This window comes from Callionymus lyra, chromosome 2 (assembly GCF_982586985.1).
Source record: "Callionymus lyra chromosome 2, fCalLyr1.hap1.1, whole genome shotgun sequence".
Taxonomy (NCBI): Eukaryota; Metazoa; Chordata; class Actinopteri; order Syngnathiformes; family Callionymidae; genus Callionymus; species Callionymus lyra.
Genome location: NC_141819.1, coordinates 9,627,558 through 9,644,213, shown reverse-complemented (window position 1 = coordinate 9,644,213; position 16,656 = coordinate 9,627,558). Strand labels below are relative to the sequence as shown.

General features: G+C 37.6%; 2 protein-coding genes across 8 annotated transcripts in view; one reads left to right on the top strand and one right to left on the bottom strand.

Moving 5' to 3' along the window:
* LOC148085278 (NLR family CARD domain-containing protein 3-like) overlaps window positions 1–2,811 on the top strand; it is a 57,503-nt gene extending 54,692 nt beyond the window's left edge. For 2 of the 7 annotated variants that reach the window (XM_087783451.1, XM_087783448.1), the window contains 3 exons: window positions 936–1,109; window positions 1,172–1,345; window positions 1,643–2,810. In XM_087783451.1, the coding sequence (XP_087639577.1) occupies window positions 936–1,109; window positions 1,172–1,345; window positions 1,643–1,697 (403 nt within the window). In that variant the 3' untranslated portion in view covers window positions 1,698–2,810. Of the gene's footprint in view, window positions 1–935; window positions 1,110–1,171; window positions 1,346–1,642 lie in introns of all 7 variants that reach the window. The other 5 variants (XM_087783452.1, XM_087783450.1, XM_087783447.1 and 2 more) reach the window with 5 other exon arrangements.
* Window positions 2,812–14,005: 11,194 nt separating this feature from the next.
* On the bottom strand, window positions 14,006–16,431 carry LOC148085277 (uncharacterized). The gene is made up of 2 exons (XM_087783446.1): window positions 16,286–16,431; window positions 14,006–15,549 (listed from the first exon to the last, which is right to left on the bottom strand). Exons 1-2 carry the CDS (start codon window positions 16,302–16,304, stop codon window positions 14,180–14,182), a joined length of 1,389 nt encoding a protein of 462 aa, XP_087639572.1. The 5' UTR covers window positions 16,305–16,431; the 3' UTR covers window positions 14,006–14,179.
* Window positions 16,432–16,656: the final 225 nt, after the last annotated feature.

Here is a 16,656-nt window from a genome sequence, read left to right as displayed (position 1 = left end):
TGTAAGAAAATATCAATATTTGTGCTCAGGTTATATACGGATGTGAAAACTAACATCTTGGTAAGAAATGTCTTTCTCCAATGATTTGTGAGGCTCATCTACAACTACTTCACTTCACACTGAACACATGTGTCTCCATTTCTTGTTGAGTCCATTGTGCTGATGGTATCTGTGATCATTCTCCTGACATGTGACTGTTGCAACAATCAGTCTCATCAAGTTGATCATGGTTTTCAACATTTTCAAGGTCAAACATTAAGACAGAAAACTTAATTGAAAATTGAAGGATTGAATTTAACATTTGTTTTTATTAAAATGTTGTATTTTTTAACCATAGAATTATCTTCTGAAAAAATGAATTCAATAATTTGAATATATATTATATATTGGGTTTAAACATTTTCACATTTCAAAATTAAATTTAAAAGGCTACTTGTTAATTACAATAATAAACTCTATTTGTGAAAAAAGTTTTACTGTTTTAAAAACATTATTATTATTATTATTAATTATTATAATTAATCAATTTAACCTTCAATAGACAAATTATTTAATTATCTAATATTCAATTATTCAAAACTAACTAAACATTTGAAAGGTTGAAAACATTCAATATTGTGATGACACTGATATACTTCCATAGTTTCTCTTCATCTGGTCCATCAACATCAAATCAACCATAACATGAACACATTCAATCAAACACTTGTTGATGTTCAAAAGTCCAGCATGAATCAATGACGTGTCAATAGTTGGTATCAAAGGTTTGAAAGAAACTTTGACTGAACTATATTAGAGAGGAAGCAGACAACAAACCACAACTGAAGATCTTATCAATGGAAATAGTTGAGTTTGTCTTTAAATAAACTCTTTCAATTCTTGTCAAATAGAAAATTGAAAAAGTCACTTGCTGATCAAACTCGTCTCTTTCTTAGGCTGGTCAGTTGTCGACTGTCAGAGAGAAGTTGTTCACTTCTGTCCTCAGTCCTCAGCTCTCCATCCTCTAGTCTGACTCTACTGGACCTGAGTGACAACAACCTGCAGGATCCAGGAGTGGAGCTGCTGTCTGCTGGACTGAAGAGTCCCCACTGTCACCTGGAGACTCTCAGGTCAGAACATCATCTTCTCTTGGTTCTGATAAGTTTCTAAAAGTTTTTCTCCTTCATTTCAGTCTGTTATGGTGTCAGATCTCAGAGAGAGGTTGTTCTTCTCTGGCCTCAGCTCTGACATTGAACCCATCCCACCTGAGAGTCCTGGACCTGAGTGGGAATCATCCAGATGGACCAGGACTGGAGCTGCTGTCTGCTGGACTGAAGAGTCCAGACTGGAGACTGGAGACTCTCAGGTATGAACAGAGCAGCAGAACTCACTGACTGAACTCCAAAGATCTTCAGACTGAACATTTGATGCTCAGACTCTTCATCTGAACTGAGCACATGAATCCAAACTCTGAGTTCCTCCATGTTCTCCTGCTGGACACCAGTGGAAGCATGAAGGAGACAGTTGAGACTGAGCAGACTGTTTATAGATCCATCTTTGTTGTCATCAACAGTCTTGACTGAGTCGTCCACTGAGAATGAAACAATATTCATGAAACATCTGAATCAAATTAATCTGATCTTCTGACTCTTTCTTCCTCCAGGCTGGATCACTGTGGACTACGCTTTGGAACAACCTTCCTCACCTTTTGCGCTTGATGGATCTACTGACTCCTTTAAGAAAAATCTTAAGACGTTTCTATTTGTTCAGGCTTTTCCTTGATTTTCTGGAACTCCTGTTGTGTTATCAGTTTTAGCTTGATCTTTAAAATATATACTTTATTGAATATTGTTTTGATTGTTTAAGCGCTTTGTGACACTGGTCTGGAAAAGCGCTATACAAATAAAAATTACTTACTTACTTACCACATAGGTTAGACCTTCATCCATGAATGGTAAGTTTGATTCCATGGATTGACTTCAACATCAGTCATATGGACTTGATGAAGAAGATTCCAGAACAAACGTGCAGATGTTAAAGACTCATTATCTGGATCATCCTGACAGATTTGAAATGCTGCGACTGAGGAGTGACTACCACAGTGACTCTCAGAAGAAACAGAGGGAAATAACTTGAAGGGAATTACAGATCAACCAAGAAGATGAATGTTAAGATGTTCCTTCCAGACTGTTTGATCAACTTCAAATGACTTCAACACATGATTTTAATTGTTACAGCTCGACTCATTCTTGAAACATCCTGACCTGAAGACGAATAATCTCTTCAAAGATACAACTAATTGTTCATTGTTTTGCTGCACGTGTGATTATATATTTGTAATGGTTGTTTTCTGAAGTCTGCTCCATGACAACAGTTTCCACATTGAACTGATCCTGATGCAAAGAAAGTTGTGGATTCCTGCAGTAAAGTCTTGAAATCACTTTTTAGATCCTGAGTTTAAAGGTAAAGCATGGAAACACATAATTAAGATGTTAAAGTTCATTGTAAAACTGCGATGTTTTTAGTAGTATTGGTTTATAAAAGAGCAACAAGAATGTTGTTTTACTTGTCTTGTCCACTAGAGGGTAGTCACGCTTTTGCTATGAAGCTGTGAATCAAAGAGAAACTTTTCAGACCAAAGAAGGAAAATCTCTCAACAAAACTAATAAACATCATGTATTTAAACAAAGTAATTGTACTTTTGCTAACCGGACTCTAGAATTCAAGGGTGATATAATCCCATATCAGCATCTGAAGAAAGACTAAACAATTAGTTAAATTGAAATTTTTAATAAAGTATGAATATTCTGTTCACTCGCTCTCTTCACTTTGATGTTCCCTGATCTTATTTTCAAATAAATTCACTGGTTTGGTCACTTTATTTTTGTTCATCTTCTGTCCAAAAGAATTCACACACACCTACACATGCACGCACACACTCTCTATATGTCATCTCAGCAGTGGCCACTTGATAACGCTAGTGTAGCTATTTCATTGTAAGCAAGTCATTTTTATTTGTATAGCGCTTTTCCAGACCAGGGTCACAAAGTGCTTAGACAATCCAAACAATATTCAATAAAATATATATTTTAAAGATCAAGATAAAAATGATAACACCTACCTTTAGTAATGTGATAATAATTATTATTCTGAATAACACCCCATTAAATGAATATTAATATATTAATAGGAAATAAAGAAGTAAATGACTTTGATAACTAGTTTCTCTCTATAGTCTACTTATTAGTTGACAAGATAATTAATGTATAAGAAAGTAATATTTATAAAACAGCAAAAAAAAGAAGATTTAAAACATGCTTAAAATGTAACAATGTACTTCTATGAATTAATAGCATCCTGGAGGTCAATCGATCAGCGTTCACGTTGCATCCTCTGTCAGTACTCGGGCCCGCCAAGGGAAACAAAGCAGAATAAATTCTAAGTTACAAAGTTAAAGAATCCTAGTCACAGTCTAAAGCCGAAAGCAAACAGCTACAAATAAACGTTGAAGGTTTTTCTGCAGTCATGCAAAGCCATATCAAGTCCTCGCTTTCCAATGATGGATTGATGTCAAAGAGGAAGACGCTACATCATCAATGGCTTTGACCTCCTGTGCCTCACTCCACATGCCAAACATGGACTTGCCTCCTAGGTGCAGTCTGACAGACAACAATCTATTTGAAAGATAACATAATTATCTTTAGCTTCCATATTGTTCATGTGTACAAGCCACCTCGTGCCAACTAGGACCTGCAGTACCTATCCTACCCACCCTGCCATCTACGTATTTGGGGGGCAGACACCCCCCTGACTGCAGATACCCAGTAGTGGATAGTGTTGGTGAGGCACTTTCAGACTGGACATCTAGAAAGAACCTTTTTCTGACACACAACCCCAAACAAAGAGGATCTTTCATCACTCAGCCAGGTGAGAAATGCATCAGTAAAGCTGGTGTCGTCCAAGTTATTTTGGCCGGGCCTTCACTCAGAAGTTAAGAAGTGAGCAGCCATGTGTGTGACATGTCGGCGCACCAAGGTTCACCGTCATAAACTGACAGAATAATGTCAAAATGCAAAAAAGAGGTTAATGGCATGATTAACTACCTGAGAAAATTCTTAACTTATCTCTCAGAAACAAACACTGAGACGAATGACTGAAAAGAAAAGTGAATATTGAAGTATGATGGCTGGCAACATGTTTATTCATCAAATTCATTCAGCAAATGTTTCTGGTATCAATGATTGACTGATGTTGTTTGTAATTCTGGACAGTAGGGGGCGTTAACTCCTTGAGAAGAATGCGTGGATAGAAAAGACCCTCAGACAACATGGTTCTGAACATTCTCATGATCTTCAGTGACTGTCGGCCGATAAGAAGCTGGATGTTGTGTTTTGGAGAAGCAGCTGAAACTGTGAGATGATGCAGAGTTATCCTACCAGAACAACAACTACACGCTGCTGTTCAACTGCAAATCTTGTTGGTACCAGTCGTGAACAAGCAGGACAAGAAGTCCACCTGAGTCACTGTGTAGTGTGTGTGCGGCTGATGTGAGCTGGTGTTTCTTGTGAGTGTTGAGCGACTCATGAAGGTTTGCGAGCATGTCAGCATTTCAGTCACATTAGTTTCACAAACTAAGTTTAAATGTATTTTAGACTGACAGCTCAGAGCTTGAGTGAGTCTTTGATAGCCTCCTCTCTTCCACGTCACCACTGCACTCGCCCAGGTATGTGTTTCTTTATTCAAACCAACCTCGCAAGTTGATTTGATCATTGTTTTAACTAGTGATGGTTTTAATGTATTGTTCATCTCACGTCAAGGCCTGAGTGCGGTACGGCATCAGGTGGTCGCTTCACCTCGTCACCTTATAAACCGATGCTGTTTTGTCTCCGTGTGAAGTGATATTCAACTGTCTGTCCAATTCTCACTCTGTTGAATTCAGTCAATTATCCTGACATTAGACTGTTCACAAGCGGAAGTTCTGGGATTATTTTCAATTCATTGTTTGCATGTTTTTGAGTTTGTTTTGCATCTTTATTTTCTCCACCTTTTGTGGTTTGTTTGGTTGTTTTATATTTAATTCTAATCTGTCCTTATTTAGTTTAAAGAACTGATGTATATTCATGAAAAGATCCCATAGGCTGCAGTGATTTTTGGACCCTGGTGGCTTCCACCTGCAGGTCTGTAGTCAGGGCCGGCCCAAGCCTCCAGGGGCCCTAAGCCAAATATGATTTTGGGGCCCTCTATATCTGCCAATAATATTGATTGTTGATCACTCACACACCTACTACAGTACAAATGTAATGCACCTGACATGTCTTCACACATTTAAGAAGGTGGTCTAGGAAATTACATAAATAATACCAATAAAATGATACAATAATTCCAAAGAATGACAGATGAATAATGCTCAGGGGCCACATATTGTTTTTAATATCAAAATTCACATTCAAAATGACAAAACTGTAATACTAATGTGCCAAAAAGGATATTGCAAAAACAAACCTGTTACAGCAATGTGCAGATAAATTGTAGTGCAAGAACAAATTAAAATCACATAAATATATACAAATAATAACCAAACAATTCAAAATGTAGACAAATGTCAGTAATGATGTAAATGAACATGAAACCAGGTAACAAAAATGGTTTGAAAAATAAACAAAGTTGAACAATTAGCTCTTAAAATATAACAAAGTAAAAGATTTGGTTTCTGCTCTTAATGTCAACCCCTCCTTAAAACCTATGATTCCTGGCTTATCTGGAGGCAAAGTTACTTATGACGTCATTGTATTCGATGTGATGGTCAACTTAGTTATTAATACTCATCACTGCCAGTCCACTTAGTCGGTCACAGGGAGAGTGCACGCTATCCGTAGAGCTACCCATAGATATGGGTTCAACTCACAGATCTCATTTTGAGACAGGTAAGTGAGCAGTTCAAAAGGGGTGCGTCTGTGCTTTAGGGAGATCTGGAAGGTAATAATATATGTTTAAATCTTATTGAGATGATTTGACATTTCCATGAAATGTGCTCTTAACTTACCAGGTAAATCAGCTGTGGCCACAGACAGGGAGTCTGAGGGGACAGTGGGCACAGAGGATGGAGATGTGAGGCAAGTCTCTATAGAGGATGGAGATGGACCTAAGATGAAATACATAAACACACATAATAATGAGATACTTTCACCGAATAAATTTCCCTTCAGGTGTAATTGTTATTATTACTAATTAAATGTACTGTGAAGTGCTAGTCTTTCCCTGACCTGATGTGTTTCCAACAGTTGAGCCTGAGGATGATTCTGTTCCTCCACAGTACTTCAACAGTGTTCCTGTGTTTCACGTTATGAGTTAATGTAAAAATACAAATAAAATAAAAATTGAAAGGTTTATTTTACTCACATAAATGACCAGGCTCAATTTGAGCAACATTTCTTATCAGTCTGATCCCAAAACATGTGGCTTGCACTGTTTACAATCAAACATTAGCAAAAACTTTGTTTTGGAGCCAAAAAGGGAAAAAAAAGGGAGGGGGGACATATATGTTGGCGTATCTGATTTTTTTAGTATGTAGTATGTAGTATGTAGTATGTAGTATATAGTATATAGTATGTAGTATGTAGTATGTAGTATGTAGTATGTAGTATGTAGTATGTAGTATGTAGTATGTAGTATGTAGTATGAATATTAAGCTAAAACAGTTGAAAGATAACTCTATTTCGTTTTTAACTAGCTAGCTAATATGTTATTAACGGCTTCACAAATCTCGTTAAATTAATATTCACGACATATAAACGACCCTAAGTGGTCGCATACTTGGCTTATGCCTCGGACCGGCTATGTGCAGAGTGTAGTTTTTGGTCGATGGCGTCGGTTATAATTCCCACAGATTCAGTCAGAGCTAAGTCGAGTGATTCCTTCTGAATCCATACTGGCTGTCATGAAGTCATTTGTGTTTGTTGATGAAATCATCGAGCCTATTGTTAAATAGCTTCTGTAGTATTTTTGACAGTTGTGGCAGTATTGAGATTGGTCTGTAGTTGGTAAACTCATGTGTATCTTGAACAGTGGAATAACTTTGGCCACTTTCAAGTCAAAACATACTGATCATTTGAACTCTCTGCTAACTTCAACATGTATTTAAACAAAACACATGACAAACATTAACATCCACAGACATACAAAGTTTGTACACACACACAACCTCCTCATGGACACCTGAATAGATTCATAACTGACCTTCTCATACCTTCTGATCATCCTCATCCTGTTAGGTGGTGTTGAGAAGTTCTCCAGAGAGGGAGAAATAAGAAGCCACTGTCCATTGCAGATATCAAATGATCTCCTTGTTAGAAGGTCCCAACAGAATGAACAATAAACTATATGATGTGAAGCTTCAAACCTGACGAGCAGACTTACAAATGTACCTATGGACAGACAGGAGAAATAGAATTGGACCTTTTATGAATTCATGACAATAAGCAAATCTATCTGCACAAAAAATGTAATATGTCAACTTGTTATTAGTGATGTGTTGATGAAGCTTCATGAAACAGTGTCATTATTTCCTGAGTCCACTAGATGTCACTCTTTGCTCTATAATCTGTTGCTTTGAAAAGCTATTCTATTGAAATCACATCATTATAAGCTGATGGCGCCCCCTACTGTCCTCTGAAAAATAAGACACTGTTTCATGAAGCTTCATTGACACATCACTACTTGTAATCCAACTTCCCTCAAACTAATCAGGCTTTAATTAATGCTAAAAGAAGGACATATTGGGAATATATGAAACCTGAAAACTATCAGATGGTCTGAAAATTGTCTAAACATCGGGGAAGTTAAAGTTATCTAAAGATAAAAATATATCTGTGTTTTTGTTCCAACCAGTCAAGCACACATGAGTTAACCAATCAGGTGTCGGCTTAACAAGCAACACCTAGCTGACAGTTTATTGATAACTGTCTTGAGGCGCCTGATTGGTTCAAATATATGTGCTTGACTGGTTGGAACAAAACCCTATACCACCCTGGCCCTTTACTGGACCGGTTTGACACCCCTGCTTTATCCTAACATTTAATTGAAAGTAACGTACATTCTTTTCTTGGCAAAATTGGATGTTAACCTCTGTGTCTTTGTGTTAAGTTTAATGAAACAACTGAGACAACTTGGGTTGAGTTTAGATTTTTTAATTTTTTTGATCTATTTATCCATCCTTCCAAACTGTTGGGAGTATTTGTCAAGTTCTCGATGCCTGGACTGAGTGAAAAACAACCAGAGTCAAAACTTGTTACTCGCGAGGGGAGACACACAGACCGCGAAACACGCTCAACAGTCCTGAGTGACCTCCATCGATCTGTCTTTTTATTTAGTTTCACAGCTACGTCAGCCACAAACAGGCTGGAACAGGTTTACAGATACGATGAACGATGATTAGAAAGAGCACGCGCTGGCGGGAGTTGATCTTCGGTTGGCAAAAATAAGACAAGAACCATCTACAGTTTGTTGATTAAACGTCATGGTATGTGGTTTTATCAGTCACGAGGCACCGACTTGTGAGGGACACATTTTGATCACTCAAATTCTTAGAACATTCCGTCCTGTTGATCAAATTGGACCTCACTTGGGAGCCAGCTGTAAACAGTAAAAAATGATATATGGTGATGAAAAGGTACAAAAAGTATAAAAGTATGAAAGTATAAAAAGTTCGAAAGGATAAAACAAGCAACAGGAGAAACAGAATTATCTTGAACAGAATGGGACAGAGCAAGAGTTTAAACAAACAAATATTGAACCACTCTAAAATTGCCTTTTTACCAGAAATGAGCTATAGAGAAAGATTTATTGGAGAAAACCAGGGCCGTAGGTTTGGGTGAGTGGCGTTACATTTTCACGCAGCCGGCCGAGACTCTACCAGCAGAGTTCACTCACCACCGTGCCAACCGCTCTGTCTCGTTGCCTTACATTCGTTACTGCAAACAAGAAGGCGGGACGTATTGTCTTGTGAGCGTGGCAAGATACCTGGGGGTCACACTTCGGTGTCAGAGTCACCATCCCCGGTTACGGCCTGGTACATTATTGGGTCACGTAGGCTTGAACGTGAGCTGTCACTCTAGGGGAGAGGTTAATCAGCAGACGATTAGCTAGAAGTTTGAAAAGACGAATGCCACACAACACGACAAACATAAGCAGGAGCACGATACCAAGGATCACAACATCTTTCCAGTCACCAAATTTCTGTGTAAACCAAGCGGTTACTGGGTTAACTGAGATACCAGAATTTTTGTGGTGGTTCTTTCTGAACAGTTTCAGTTCTTTCAGTGCAAAAGAGAGAGTGCCATTCTTAGCAGTGTTCATAGGAACAAAAGTACAACATTCACCATCAATAAAAGAGCCTACAACAGTTTTTTCAGCGAGCATCATGTCTAGAACAATACGGTTCCGGAGAGTCATTTATGATGCATCATGTCATTGTCTAGCCATATGTGTGGTGATGATTTCAGTGAAGTTTTCGAGCAAAAGAAGTTTGTGATTTAACCAATGGAAACTTGAGGTATGTCAGTCAAAAGGATGTCAAGATGGTTGGTCGACTTCTTCCTTCGTCGAGCTGAGGTGGCAGGTGAGACGGAAGCTTTGGCACCTTCCTTTTGAGTGTTATTGGAGGGAGAGTCATCTACAACAATTACACTCGAGTGTCTTACACTGATTACATACGAACAGGAGCCAATCCAGGTCTTTGGGAGGAAGGCACGAAGGGTGTTCCCGCCACGCCACCACCACAGCTGCCAACGAGTTGTATTGGACCTGGTCCTCAATGCTGGGGACCCAAAATTGCGGAGGACTAGGAGAATAATGCAAAGTCAAATGTTTAGCTCTTTAATTTGAACAAAATCCTGTAAGAGGTTTTTGACTCATAGTTACATCTTACATACTCACATCAATTATTTTTACAGCTTCTCTTCCTGGCATGCAAACTACACAGTCTTTTGTAATAGATTTAGCCAAATCTAAAACGCTAGTCAAATAAAGGTTGTTGTGAGAAATACCTGTCTCACCCTCCATTAATGTATCGATTGTTTCACCACCTATATGTGTGATAGCAGTATCGCTCTAATCAATTCTCTGTTTCTGAAATTAATTACGTTGGCGACAAGCGATGACTTTGAGGTCTGGGTTGCAGTTTGTCAAGAGGAATTTGGACAATGTTTCCACGATCTAGGGTATCTAGGGTGATTCTGGTGCTTCAGTGCTTCCTATAAATGATTCTACGTGACCTTGAGGTCTCCCTTTTTCAGAAAGGTCTATAAATTCAAGCTCGGGTCCGGTGGGCAACCATCGTTTTGGTCTGTGGGTTTTGTAGAATATTTCATCACTTAGATGTGTCAGCAATTTGGGGGAAGATGCAAAAGTTAGAGCAAACAATACAACAGAAAAGATTATTGCAAACATAATTCCCAAACAGCCTATTAGTTTCTTGTCTCTGGTCCACACCGGTCTTCCTGTGGGGAATAGGGCATCCATACTTGCTGTCGCAGTGCCTAGACGATCCGTCTATCAGAACACTGTTGTTGAATCAAAGAAGAGATGGAAAGATTTCTACCCATTTGGAGTAAGCATCAATTATTATCAGACAATATGGAAAATTGGTTTACAGGGTTTAACTGTATAAAGTCCATGTGTGGAATGGTTCTGGAAATCGTCCTCTAGGGGTACGTCTGTGATCATAAGGATTGTTTTTGATGCATAAAAATGAATTTGCTAAAAAAATCTTTGACAAAATATTGAAACCCATGTGCTTAATAAATTTAGTGAATAATTTCTTTCCCCGTGGTTGTCTTAAAGCACCTTGTCTCCCACTGTTTTGTATAAAGATGCAGATTGTTGAAAGCATATCGGCTGTCAGTATAAATAGTAACAGCAGCGTCCTTGAAATGGTGGCAGGCTTGAGTAAGAGCAATGATTTCAGCCGTCTGGGCAGAAAGCTTAGAAGGGAGAAATGGCTTCAGAAAAGATGGTGGGTGAGTCACCAAAGCTTGGAGGAAGACGGGAAAGTGAGTTTTAGTGCCCTGAAATGTAAAGGAAAACCAGAACTGACTGTCTGGATGAATTGGTATTGAACAAAAAAAGCGCTCGACAAGTCAATCACAGAGAAGAATTTAGAGTCAGGTTGAAAATAATTCAACAGTGTGTGGATTTGGCACATTTGGTGCCCTCTGGAGGACGAGACTTCTGATTCAGATTCAATTGTGTTTTCAGGAAACACCCCATCCTCCCCTCCCCGTCAGTCTTTAAGAGACATTCTCTGGCCACATGGCCTGGATGGACACGATAGTTTCGTTCCATCCTTCCGTGATGCCATTTATAGACATGATAAACAAACAGCAGTCGAGACTTAAATATGTTCAACGGTTAAATATGTTCATGAAATACTTTCATTTTACTTTATTTTCGTGTCATTTAAGTCGAATTAAAGTGTTGAACGACACAAGACACAACAATCGACTCGATTTTAAAACATATTTTCTGAAGTTTTACTGAAACAAAAAGCTGAGCCCTCACCGTCTCACACACACACACACACACACACTTGTACACACACACACTGATCTCAGAGATAAACAAACAAACACATGATGTCTTAAATGTTTTAATTTGAATAAGATAAAAATGTGTCACTGCTACAACCTGCTACTGTGTGTGTGTAAGAATGAGAGAATTCCCCCCGCCTCTGTTTCACTCTTCTCCATGAAGTCAAAACATACTGATAATTTGAACTCTCTGCTAACTTCAAGGTTTATTCATATAAAACACATGACAAACTTCAACTGACATCCACAGATCTAAGAAGTTTGGAATACACAACTCATGACACACTGACACTGGTCAGTTAAAAAAAACAAAAAAAAAAACAGTTTAAAACTGAGATGACACTTCAAATGCGTCCAAATGGATACAAAACAATATATTCATAGATCAAAAATGAATGTCATAAAAAGTTTGACAAAATAATATAATCATTTTAATAAATGAAAACAATAAATATATAATTTCATATCACTTTGGCTAATAGATGTGAGTTATTTATTGTAAATGTCGACGAAAAAGGAGAATTTCTCACGTTATTTATTTCATAAATTCAATGCATAAAGGGTGAATTTTTCAAGTAAACTTTTTGTTAATTAGTTAAAAGTAGTTTTAATGGTATTAGTTGTTTATTTTCTCTTAAAAAATATATTTATTCATAGCTCTAGTTATTCTGCATTTTTTTGCTCTGTCATGAAGCGACAGCTGTCTGAGAAATTCTCCTGTTTTATTTGTCATTTTTATGGCGACTAGATTGGGACAAAGATATATCGTGGAACACAATCCTGGGAATCAGCATCCATGTGCGCATGTGTGTTGCATTCAAAATACCAACTAAATGCATTTTATGAAACTATTAACCACAGGCTAAATAATTGTGTCATGTTTTGACTGATTTTACACTCGTAGAAAACGTCCTGCTGTTTTAGAGTAAATCTAAACAGACTCCATTTGTTTTCCTATTTATCTTATATAAATTCGATGTTTTGAGACTCAATGAGACTATTCTTAGCTATATAAATAAAAAATGTTTTTTACATTTACTCTAAAACATCAGGACGTTTTCTACGACTTGAAACATGACACAATTTCCTGAAGGAGATCTCCAGAGGGATTAATAAAGTCAATCTATCTGTCAATCAATTATTTAGCCTGTGATAAACTTGGAGCTTCCAAAAATAAACCACAGTTTTGCAGGACAAAGAATTTTATTACGACATCACACAAACAAACAACTCACGTCATGTTTCCCTCTGAACGTCAACGCACATGTTGGCCAATAAAAACCTTGGAACATATAATATATATCTTCATTTAACCAGTAGAATGTACGGCCAAGATTAATTATTTTTCCTCATATCTTACACAAAATCGATGCTTTGAGACTCGAAGAAACACTATGTCACTGGCTATATAAATAAAGTTGTATATTTTGAATGCAAATTGATCGCGGATTTCCCAGATCATGTTCCACGATATATTTTTGTCCCAATCTAGTTGCCGTGAAAACATGGCGAAATGCGATTGCGCATGCGCTGCGGGATCATGCAGAGTTTTAAGCATTGGGGAAATGTGAGTTCTCCTACTAGAGCTGCTCAGAATATTGAAAAAGATGATCCAGGTTAATTCAAAAGTCTTTTTTCCTCTCTCTTCTCCTCTTTTAATAAATATTCATTGATACTGGGAGTTATGTTTTAATGCTGGGATGACATTTTTTTTTTATTATTGTTGTTCTTCAAACTCTGATTTATTTGTATACTTTTCTTCCTTCAGCAAAGCTGCATTTACCTAAACATCTAAAATGTTGACTTCTGCAATGTTGCTGTGTATAAATAATGGCTGAGGACGCCAGGGTTTTGTGGGCGTATCCACCCAGGGAAGCTGAGACCACCAGGAGGAGAGGTTAGCAGAAATAAGGCATGAGAGGGTCTTTTCCACTTCTTGTTTGGTTCTCTCCGTTTGGCCATTGGTTTGGAAGGATGTATAAATGGATCAAAAACTTTAAACAATCAAAACCCAACCGCAGTTGTCTCGGGTGTTTCATTAAACTTAACACAAACACACAGAGGTTAACATAAGATTCTGCCAAGACAATAATGTACGTTACTTTCAATTCAATGTCAGGATAAAATATAAAAAAATCACAATAGGTTTCAAAATTTGTTGTGTTGTCCGTGCTGATATATAAAATAAAAGGCATCATATTTATATTAGATTTTTCAGAGTCTCTTCAGTAGATTGGGTCAATACCTCTTTATTTACTGATCCACCACAACTTTAAAATGTGTAATTCATACAGAACACTTTACAGATCCTTGAATCTTTTAGTCATTTATAGAAGTTATTGACACACAGTTGTTGAGATCCAGCCTTTCCTGGCCCAACCTGCGCAGAATGTTTGATGAGGTTGAAGAAATCAAAGTCAAACCACTTCTCTCAGGTTGAGTTGATTTATTAACAAAAAGATTACAAGTTGGGTTGAATGTGCAGATGAAGAGCTTTTGGCTCACAGATGCCATATTCAACTAAATCTGTATTATCTTAAGTGTCTTCATAGTGACAAAATAAGAACATTTCAAAATCACACACATGAAAAAGCAATAAAATAATCACCCAAGGTTTACTCAGTGTGAATTCTCACGTGTTTTTTTAAGTTACAATTTTGTGCAAAACACTTTCCACACCGAGAACAGATGAAAGGTTTTTCTCCAGTGTGAATTTTCTTGTGTCTCTTCCAGCTAGATATTTGTGTAAAACACTTTCCACACCGAGAACAGAGGAAAGGTTTTTCTCCAGTGTGAATTCTCTTGTGTCTCTTCCAGCTAGATATTTGTGTAAAACACTTTCCACACCGAGAACAGATGAAAGGTTTTTCTCCAGTGTGAATTCTCTTGTGTCTCTTCCAGCTAGATATCTCTGTAAAACACTTTCCGCACCGAGAACAGATGAAAGGTTTTTCTCCAGTGTGAATTCTCATGTGGTTCTTCCTGCTAGATAACTGTGTAAAACACTTTCCACACTGAGAACAGGTGAAAGGTCTTTCTCCAGTGTGCATTTTCTTGTGGGTCTTCCAGCTAGATATCTGTGTAAAACACTTTCCACACTGAGAACAGATGAAAGGTTTTTCTCCAGTGTGAACTCTCATGTGGTTCTTCAGTGAACATTCATGTTTAAAACATTTTCCACACTGAGAACAGTTGAAAGGTTTTTCTCCAGTGTGAATTTTCATGTGTCTCTTCAAGTGAGATATCCTTGTAAAACACTTTCCACACTGAGAACAGATGAAAGGTTTTTCTGCAGTGTGAATTATCATGTGTTTTTTTAGGTAACAATTATGTGTAAAACACTTTCCACACTGAGAACAGATGAAAGGTTTTTCACCAGTGTGAATTATCATGTGGTTTTTTAGGCTAAAATTATGTGTAAAACACTTTCCACACTGAGAACAGATGAAAGGTTTTTCTCCAGTGTGAATTCTCATGTGTATCTTAAGATCTTTACTCTTTTCAAAACATTTCAAACAAACTGAACAAGTCAAAGCTCCAATGCAGGATTTCATGTGTTGAGTCAGTCCAGACTTTGAAGAACATTTCTTCCCACATCCAGAGCAGATCATTGATTTGTTATCATCATGTTTCTTCTGACTGACATGAACTTTTGGATTCTCCACAAAGGGTGAACTTGACCGAGTGTTATTGGTTTCTCTCCAGTCATCATTAACAGTGTCAGATTCAGAACACAGCGATCTCTGGTGGTCAGAGTGTAGAGGTGCATCCAAGGAGCTGGTTGGTTCTGGTTCTCCACAGTTGTCTCCATCAGATTCTGGTTCCTTGTGTTGATTTAAACTCATTATTTTATCATATTTACTCTTCATCACGACAGTGAGGGAGGACTGAGTGTCTGCTTTTCCTTCTTGTGCTTTATATAGTTCTTCAGAGCTGCACTCCTGCTTAAAATCTTCTTCTTTATTCACCAGCAGCTGCTGAACATCTGTGGAGACACATTCAAGCCACTGAACAATCAAACTATGATGATCTAGTTGACATGGAAAACACTCTTATATTAGGTCTGCACGATTCTTCAATCACGATTTATTTTGCTGAGAATTGAGATCACGGTTCACTCAAGATTTTTTTCCCAATGTAAATATTTATTCAACAAAAAACAACGTTTTTTTTCTTATCTACACAACTTTTGCATAATTTTAACAATAATCCTCTTTGAACAATATTTATGTGTAACATGTGTAAAGGTGATGAGAGAGGTAGATGTTTCTCAAAATGTTATCCACAATTGATGACAAAACACAACATTTCCCATGACAGTCTCAACTCCTTCCACAACTGTTTACTCTCAACTGCTCTAGTTTTCTTCACCGCGATCACTTGTTGAGGTGCTTGTGAGGGAGCGCTTGTTTTTATGCAGGTGACGTCCCGGATCAAAAAAATTGCTACAATTTTTTTAAAATAATTTTTTCAATAATCCTCGTCATTGGATATGAGATCGTGTATAAGTAGGAATCGATATCGCGATTTATTAACGATTAATCTTGCAGCCCTATATCATATGATTCGAAATTATGTTAAACAAGGCACCAAATGATTGACACACATAGAAAAGTGAAGGTAATAGTTGATGGTTAAATAATGGAATAATATGGGTGTAAATGAGCAGCTTGGCGGAGGTCTGCACTTTCTTGATGGATACTGATGGATACTGTACGAACCTGGTTTCTTGGTCACCATCTCCAGCAGGGTTCTGTCTCTTTCTATCTCTCGTTCATAGCAGAGAAGTTTGGAGAGAAAACTTGGCAGCAGATGATCGTCGACTGCAGTTATCAGCCGCTGCTTGAAGGAATCTTTCAAGCTTTAAAGTCTGCCCATGTTCATCCAACATGTGATCCACGAACAAAAGAAACTTCTACTGGTCAGAGAAGAAAATGGAGAAAAGGGTGGAGTCAGACAAAATAACAGTTTTGACACACGCATGCGCACTGGCCTCTCTGACTCTAACCAGGCAGAGACAATCGAACTCTGTTCAGATCGAATTACAGTTTTCACAAACTATCGATTTTTTTATAAACATAACTTTATACAT